Genomic DNA, 9,248 nt, shown 5'->3' with positions numbered 1-9,248 from the left:
ATTTTTGTCCTGATTAATTCCTTACTTGTCAATTTCTTAACCTAAGAAGGTAAAATTCTAAAATCGTTACCACTTTTCCTTCCTTGTGATAAACTGAACGCCAGTTATTGACGTTGCGAAGTTTTATAAGTAGGGTGGCAAAAACCTCCAAATGAGTACCACAATTAACTTTGAGACAGAACAGAGAGCACTCCAGCGCTCAGAGCCATGTTTATGGATGTCGGAAAAGCGCTCATAGAGAATGTGAAATTGCTTAGCTCATGAGAAACAGGAATGTCTGGTGCATTCTCTGCCAGGTCGGTGGATGACAGGCTAAAGGCCAAATGAGAAAACTTTGAAGTGAGTCGTGGAGACCGAGCTTGAAGCAACCAACTACAGAGAAGTGGCGTTAAAGTCTGTGGAATAATCGTAAGGTAAGTGAATGAGGAAAGGAAGTCAAGAGAGAATTAGCAGGGGCGATTTAATGAATCGAATTGTCAGAAAAATGATTTGGCACAATCACCCTTAAGCCTTCATCCACCGATTTCATGTGTGTGTATCAGCGTTTCAACTAACGGCCTCCTTCACACACGCAGCGTATTCAGCTCAGCAGCAAGCATTTCTGGGTGAGCTACAGCCACACGTAATGCCACCGTAGTTGTTGTTACAGGCATTCCTGCACAACAGTGAGCAGGAGCATTAGCCGAGGCTCATTTCCAACCATTCTACTGAGGGTCATTACGAATTCCTACATTCGTACAGCTGGTGCTCTCCCTTCATCACCTAAGCGCCCATCACGAAGCATCTAACTTGGATGCCGATGACAACACGGATTGGGCTGGTGTTGGGCTGCCAAAAGAGGAGCGCCCAGTCACAAACGGGATGCGGTGAAGTGGCATTACTCGAAGGCAATGCAAATGCGCAGCTCTAAATGCCTGTGCAACCAAGACGAGCAGTTGAAACGACAACCTAAGCATTGTATTTAGCTACAAGCAAAACACAAAATCCACGCACCACACCCCGCCTCTCGCCCCCCTCAAGGCCGCTCATTGGCACCACAACGCAAGCCACGACACCTTCGTGGGCGTTCTTCATCCACTCCCACGCGTCTTGTGCTCAGCATAAAAGGCACTCCATCACACCCTCACTTTACGCCACAAATCTTCAACAAGTAATGGAAACGAAAAGCTATTCTGATGAGACTGCAGGCTCATCTCGGAGCCAGAAGTTCTGCCTATTACGGGAACAGCACAAACTAATTGATCTTCGCATCACAGTGAGTTGACGGACACGGAATTTACACTTCGACTTCTAGACAAGTGATGGGCACTACGTGGAAGCACACCGACTGGTGGTTGCAGCCACCTTCCCATTTTTGATGTTACAATTAACCTTTCAATGCGGTGAAGTCGCAGTGCAGTGGAGGCGATTTCCGAAAGAGTACTTGCGCATTTTTCTTCATTGCTAACCCCTTTTCAGTATTGTCGAGGCTGCCATCAATTACGCATACACGGGCAGCATCGCGATTTCGGCAGCAAATGTAGCGCGAGTCTACCTGCTGGCACACAACCTCCACTCCGCCACCATCGTCGAATGGTGTGTGGATTTCCTACGAACGAGGTAGGCGAAGCTAACTTTTTGAGAGTGACAACTGGCTGTGTGAAGGACCTCCCTAGACAACGTGGCCGAGGTGTGGTCAGTTGCCAATGCGACAGTGAATCGTGAATTGGTGGACGTGTGTCTTCCACTGATTACGAGGCATTTTGAAAATCTCTGTTTGCGAGGTGAGATGCTGATGCAGACAACAGCGGAGTACTTTGAGGTCCTGCTGGATAGGCAAAGGCAAGGAGGGATGAGTGAGGAAACCAGGTTAAAGGCGATTTCCAAATGGCTCTATGCAGGGCGCAAGGGGTGTGATGTGGAGGAAAGGGCAAAGGCATTTGGCAAGTTGATTTCCAAGATTGACTTGTCTAAGCTGCCTCCACCGAGTCAAACTGAGTATTGGAAATTTGTGAGGGAGTATTCCGAATCTTTTGCTGCAGGTAAGCACGGTGAAGGCGTGAATGTCTTGAAGGAGGTGAGTGCAAGGGGTGAAGAATTTGGTTGGATGACTATTTGATGCATGAAGGCACACAAATTGGAGGACGAATGAATGGCGCCTATGCGATGAATAGATGGGAATGAGATGGTTGGATTGAGGGATGGATGGATGGATGGAGGAATGAATGAATGGGTGAATGCGAGATGGATGAGTGAAGACGGAGTGCTTGGATGCATGAATGCTGATTAGAAGTAGGAGGGTGGATTTCTTAATTTGGGGATCAGAGATGGAACTTGAGTTGAACGATGACGCTGCATTCACCACTCCTTCGCGAGGCACCACTTACGCCTCTTTCTTACGGTCTCGCAGGAGACACTTCACCACGTCCTGGAAAGAAGTCAGTCGGCAGAGCAATCGAGCAGATACCTCACCCATCCTCCAACCCCCCACCAAGTTGCAGGTACGTAAACCGTTTCTGCTAACAGCGTGACTACTCTTTCCAAATCCAAGTAACCGATTCGATAAGTTCTTGCATTTGCATGATGTGACACCGCAGAATTACCATTGTCATAACAACCTCAATGGCACTCTGTACGCCCGCACTGTACTGATTCTTTGCAAATGCCTAGGGAGGTGCTTATGATTACCGGAAGGGATGCAACTTCGGAATCGTGGATTTTGAAGTCTGTGCCACAGTTGCAACCGGACGAATCGTTTAATGTTGAAGTTCCAGACCATGATGCATCGACTGTGCTGAATGGTAAATTAAAGATGTGGTTTTATTCCCCTACCTTCTAGGCAATTATTATGCCTCCAATTATTTGAATGCCGGAAGTACTTTTTGGTCCGTGAATTACCGAAATGGCCGCGTTTCCGCATTCCCTTTCAAAGGGCAGAAACGGTGGTTCTATTCTGCCGCGGCGAGAAATGAATTAATCTTCATTTTTGGTGGCGTCTCAGAAGGGGACGATGTTTCTACTTGCGAAAAATTGGACACCACCACCGGCGAGTATGTTTGATGAAGCTTGGTCACCCAGTTTAGGTTCACTCGACTCCCAGATGTGCCATCACCTCGTCGTAATGCTTCGGCCTTAAATATCCCACACATCGGAATCGTCGTTGTTGGTGGCTATATTGGAGAAAATCGTTCCGCTGAAATGTTGGTAGAAGATCCTTCGGATGAGAGCGAATGGCGATGGATTAAGCTCAACCCAATGCTAGAGGGACGCTTTCGTCCAGGAGTCGCCTACTTCAAGGGATGCGTGGTGGTTGCTGGAGGCGATCATTTGGGAAAGAAGATCACCATTGAATGTCCTCCCCTGACGTCACTTGAACCACCCACAGCTCCTCAGTGGACTCGCCTTCATGGAGTTGATAAGCAGTGCACGCCTTTTACATCGCTTGTCACATTCGACAACAGATTGATAATGTTATGTGGGTTTTTGTTCCAACACTTTCGAGGAGCAAAGCATTCAGTGTGCCAACTTAAATCTATTCAATTTCTCTTGCAGCATCCGGTTGGCGTGGGTGCGATGCGTATGAATTTTCGCCCACCGAGGGGGTGAATGTTGTGCTTCTAGGCAGAAATGAAGAAGATTAAAGTATTACAAAAATTTTATGCACTTTGTAGGACGACAACTTACTGGCCAATTTTACACGTAAGCCACTGTTTCACGTGGACGATTTGGAACACGCAAGGATCTTAGTCACAAGTGAACGGCTGGACGGAAGCTAATGTGCTTGCAACTGGAAGATTGATTCCTTCCATTTCTCATTTGGGCCTACTTGCCTCCAGTCTGAAAAGTATCCACTTGACATACGAGTTTTATGCGAGTGGGTGGGGTGGGGTTGGGGGAAATAAAAATTATGCCAAGCAGTTATAAGCATAGCACAGTAACAAATAAACTCAACATTGCTACTTGTGGAAACAGCGGTGGACACACCCAGTTGTGGATAAATGTATGCAGTGCATATTAGTCTAGACAAACGTCTGCCAACGCGTGGGTCGCTCGTAGTCGATGTGGTGGATGCGCGCATCCACAGAGGTGGTTAATGTGCTCGCAGTCCATGTCTGCACCAGTTGTGAGGGCAGCCTAAGTCTGCCATACGTGTCGTTAGTGCTCAAAATGATGGATGCACCGTGCCACGAAGGTGACTGGTGTGCTACAGGTCGTCATCCCCTTGAAGAATGAGTGTGCTGACTGGCAATATATTGCTTCTAATACTACGATAACAAGTTTATTGTCTCCAATGGCGGGTTGAGTAGCCCAAGTGAAAGAGACTGGTCAGAGAAATTTGACAGAGTAAGGCATCGTCATGCTGAGCTGACGGGTTTTTCTAAGGAGCCGAGTGTAGGTATTAACATACTGTGCTTTCTACAACTTCCGAGGTGAGGACACCGATAAATGCTGGTTAAGGCAGACTGCTATACGAAGCAGGCGAGGCACAACTTATGCAGGCACAGGAAACTGATCCAGCAGGTGGACAGAGCCAGTTGTGGCTAAATGTATGCAATGCGTAGTAGTGTGGACAGACACTGAATTGTTTATTTGCCTCATCTACCCCTGCACCAGCTGGGGCGTTGCCTCCAACCTGATGGTGGTGTTAAACGCAATCCACGTTGAAGTGATACACACGAGATGTGAGTGCGCTCACAGAGAATGTGTAATTCAATTAGTGTCACCTAACCGACAGAAGGGTGCGGTTGCTGCCCACAAGGTGAGAGAATGGCGACAGCCAAATGTCGATGTGAATGGAGAGAGTAATGAAATTAGAGGTGTGCAACTCCTGTGTGTGGGCTCTTATGCGCCAGTTGGGCGATGAGGGCTGTTGAGAAAAACCCGACACCATGGTGTTAGCACTCCTGAGGCATCGTGCATCACCACTACATCATTAGAATTGAAATGCTCCCGCTCTTCCACTCTTTCCACTAATTAGAGATTTGAATGCATTAAGGGTGTGTGAGGGCATCTACCTGGTGTTAGTCTCATTGCAACACCATGTATCACTGCCACTTTATTGGGCTTCAGACATCTTTGCATACCACATTGAAACAAACAGTCGACACTGCCAATTTGTTAACTAATAGGAAGTAATAATGCGTTAATTTCATGAGAACATCTGCCATCAAATTGCATTGAGTAAAAAAAAATGTACGTTTTGAGGACCACTGCTCGAGATCACCACACCTAACATTTGTCTCACTCTCAAATGCCAACGAGTGGTAGGTGTGTTGAACCACTGCCACATTTGCGATGACGTCATGGAATGATAGCGGGTTCATTCCATGTCCTACTTACATGCAAATATGCGATGTTAGCCTCCATCCCTCTTACAAAGTTCCTTGCACACGTGTTAGTGCAAACAAACTCTTTATTCTTTCATTTTTGTTATGTTGTCCGTTTTCCTTTTCAGTGTTTTATTTTCTTTCCTCTATATTTATATATGCAAACTATTTCTTTTTTACCTTTTTCTGTTAATACCTTTTAGTTATATTTATTTCGACACCTAAGTTAGGCTTAGCCTTTTTTACTCCCAAATCTTTACTGAAAAATTAAAGGTTTTTTTGTTTCTTTATACTGTCAACCTTGACTCCTTTAGTTTTTCTTGTGTAGATCGTCTGTCGCCATTGAGTTATTCGGTGAATATAGTAGCGCCGCAATTTCAGCTAGACAGGGACAATTTGAAATACAATGAGAATATTTGTTAAACCTGACTATGCTCCATGTTCAGAGTCGTTTAAAACCTGGTGTGGACTCGAATATGTTTGTTTGTGCTGCTGAATTTGGTGTGATTCGAGAACTATTTGAAGAAGAATATGCTCAAAATTGGGCCTTGCTGTAATTCCGTACCTTGAGCGGGTAAGAATTGACTTCATTTTCTGTATTGGTGTTTTGTTTTGTGAGCCCTAATGGTCTTGGTTTGTGTGTTGTAGGAGAGGCATCGTTATTTCCAATCTTCCCAATATCTTTTCCAGATTACATGGTAAAATCTGTATTATTCTAATTGATACACTGTCCATGGTTATAGAATGTTCCAAATACAGCTGCAGCACCCTCCGCAAGCGTAGCGTATTTGAATGTTCCCTTCTCTGTCAATGAAGTGAACCACATCTTCTGCAACGTTCGCAATCGTGATTTGAACAAACGCAAGCCGAGATGGTAGTCATTTTCCTACAAACGATACGGCGACATGCGTTCCAGGACAATATACTAATTTGTTTGGCAAGATTGTCGCAGGATTGCACCATGACTGAAATCGTTCCTCTATATCTCATAGCGTTTTACAGGTAGGGGGATGTTAATCGGGTCGGAGGTTGTTGGCGCAGCTGCTGGATGTGTGGAGAGGAACGTCGAATTCGACGTGGAAAAACGGAGCCAAGTGTGCAATGTGGTGTACTGGTTGTATTCTCTGCGAGTTTGCAAAGGATGCGTGTGTTGTCGAGGCCGTGGCGATGGCGAAGCACATTTTGGTAATTAGTGTTCGCTAATGAATCTTCGCTGAAACTGTTGGAATTCTGCAAAGTGTGGTGTGATGTGATGCGGTGCGGTGCGGTAATTCCTGTGTTTGTGACGTGGTAGGCGGAGAGGACGAGTCGTCAATGCGGATGAGGAGTGCGCCTCCATGTGTAAGAGGAAACCCGGTATATTATAAGTGTGTGTGACTGCAGAAAAGCGGTTTTTTCATCCTAGGTCATGACGGTAGTTGATGCACTGGGCACTGATGCGTCAACTGAGCGCATTCGATGAAATTGCTTGTGGGTAGGAAGTGAACCACTACTTCGCCGTAGAGGCAGTGGGTAACTCTGGGGGTACAAGGCTTTACATGCAACGAAATCGACGAGACACATCTCATATGTCGAAATGAAACCCAGTTGGTGGGTGGTTTTCAATACACCGACTGTGTTGTGGTGGCAAACGCGGACGAGTGACCAGATCTTGTGACACGCAAGAGTGTTCAAAAGGCGCGAGGGTGTGAGCCCAGTCCCTTCATCTCCCACCATACCTGGAGCCTTGCAGGTACAAACGCATCAGTAGGGAAGGAGGGATAAGAATCGGATCGGGTGTGAATCGGGATCCTCCCTCTTAGTTTAATGTGAACGGCTGTGTGTTTGTCAAGGAACAACGAACACCTGCGGTGCCGAATATTGAGGAGCACGAAAAGAAGAGGATCATTATTTCACGTCACACACAGCCTAAAGGGACGGCTATGATGTGATAATAGAAATTGGCCAATCGCAATTATTATCCACTTGAATCTTTCCAATACACTCGGTTTCTTTGAGACAAGATTTGATGTGATTACTTACTCCAAATTGTTGAAGCGCTCGCGTCACGTAATTGTGACGCTGGCATGTAAGGTGTTAGTCACAGTAATGAATGCACATTTATGAGCTGCAAACCGTCATTCAATTCTTCGGCAACGTCTTTTGGATACTCATCGGTAGCACGATTTCAGAGGGGCATCAGAGAGCCAAGCATGTGGCACAAGCATTCACATTCCTGACTGACAGTTCCACGGAATCACACGCTGTGGTGACAGAACACCGTCCTCCACGCCAAACGCGACAAACAAGGTGAAACACGAGTGGAGTTAAATTCTTTCCAAGCTATCGTAGTCAATTGGTCGGTATGTCAGAGTGCCACATTCACAAGGCAGCAGATGTTCCTTCAATCATCCACAATTGAATAAAGAGTTATTTTGCTGAGAAATAGTTCAACGTTAGTCAAAACGTATTGCCACGGAAGGATGAGCAGTTGCTCAAAAAAAGCATTGTATTGCAGATGGAGCGGGGAGAGGGATGCAGGACCGACAGGAAAGATTGATGAAGTACACCACGAAAGGAACGAATATGTGCAGAGGCGTACCATCACCTCATCGCTCTTGTTCGCGTCTGCTCACACCCTCATTGCATCAGTCACACTGTCGAGCCATTCCACTCTGCGCACCACCGAATGGCACTATCGCCCTCTACGCATGCCTCATCCCCACTTCTCATCTAGAGAGCTCCGAAGGTGCCATACCAGTGATTACGTGATACCCTCACTACTCACCCTTCCCGTTTCCCTGTTTCTGATGCTGATAGGAATCGCCCGCTAGAATCTCAACACCCAAGATCCAAATTTGATTAATTACCTAGGAAACAGCAGTAATTTGTTCCGGCATATCATCTTCAGTGGCTTTTTACTTAAAAGAAAAAAATCCTTTAACGATCTTAGATCTACTAACTTTTAACCTTACGCATTCAACTTATGTGCAAGCCTTCGTAATTGCTCTGCTTCTCAATTTACTATACTCACTTCTTGTGCCACTGTCATAAATAATTTGCTCCTAGCTAATTAACGAAGAAAAGAATGAAATGAGGTGGAACATCTCTTAATGCCTTTACAAGGGATCGATTTCGACGGGTACTACCAGAGAGAACTAGGAAACCACAATCATTGGATGGCCTCAGGGTCAAAAGTCGTCGGTCAGTAGGCAGGTACGTAAGCCATTTGTAATGATGGGGAATTCGTGGCGGAACTTATTGGCACGGCTGGAAGGATTGCAAGTAGGTAGGTATGCAAGGAGGAAATGACAATGTATCTGGATAATCCAGACACCTAGGTTGGTAGACAGCACCACGGAGACCTGTGAAACGCCAGATTGTGGATCTCTGCTTATAACTATGAAGCTGGTGTCATGTCCACTGTTAACAAATGTCAATCTGCAGACACCCATCCAAACTGTCCTTCGACGGCTAATCTAAGGCTACCCATCGCACGAATGACGAACAAGGTGGATGTTCGCTTGACCAGCTTGGAGGCAAATGCAGTTTATATTTTGTTGAAGTCCAGAGCTAGTGTTCTGTGTCGCGCTGAGCTGACGTGTGAATTCTGCCAAACTGAGGTGCGACCATGGTGACACTGTGGCGATGTTTAAAACGGCCGATTAGCTGAATGCACCTGATTGGTGTAGGGACGGGTAGGAGGAAAGGAAGAGTGACATCTCATGCTGCCCATATGTGTAAATAGGCTGCATCAAAGTAGGGCGTGGGTGCTATACTCACTCCACCTCATTGCGGCCTCTGAGACGATTTCATCGTCAAAATGGTGACGCAACGAATTACTGCCACCAATCATCACCAGTAAGAATGTCAAATTCCTCTCCAACGAAGCAAACAAACAAGGTGAAACACAAGTGGAGTTTAATTCTTTCCAAGCCATCGTAGTCGGTCGGTCGGTATGTC

The 9,248-nt window shown here is 46.1% G+C and overlaps 1 protein-coding gene across 1 annotated transcript; it reads left to right on the top strand. All coding sequences in view use genetic code 11, as the record gives it.

The window, feature by feature from the left end:
* Nucleotides 1-260: 260 nt before the first annotated feature.
* Nucleotides 261-3,620, top strand: EGR_07468 (Kelch-like protein; the record flags this gene model as incomplete). The annotated part of the gene is made up of 11 exons (XM_024496717.1): nucleotides 261-296; nucleotides 742-866; nucleotides 1,021-1,255; nucleotides 1,295-1,419; nucleotides 1,459-1,599; nucleotides 1,645-2,021; nucleotides 2,305-2,480; nucleotides 2,705-2,780; nucleotides 2,819-3,029; nucleotides 3,063-3,454; nucleotides 3,532-3,620. The coding sequence occupies 11 exons, from the start codon at nucleotides 261-263 to the stop codon at nucleotides 3,618-3,620; spliced, it is 1,983 nt and encodes a 660-aa protein (XP_024348857.1).
* Nucleotides 3,621-9,248: the final 5,628 nt, after the last annotated feature.

The sequence above is a fragment of the Echinococcus granulosus genome (assembly GCF_000524195.1).
Source record: "Echinococcus granulosus chromosome Unknown EG_S00078, whole genome shotgun sequence".
Lineage (NCBI taxonomy): Eukaryota > Metazoa > Platyhelminthes > Cestoda > Cyclophyllidea > Taeniidae > Echinococcus > Echinococcus granulosus.
Note: the sequence above shows the minus strand (reverse complement) of the source record. Positions and strands in the feature narration are given on the sequence as shown.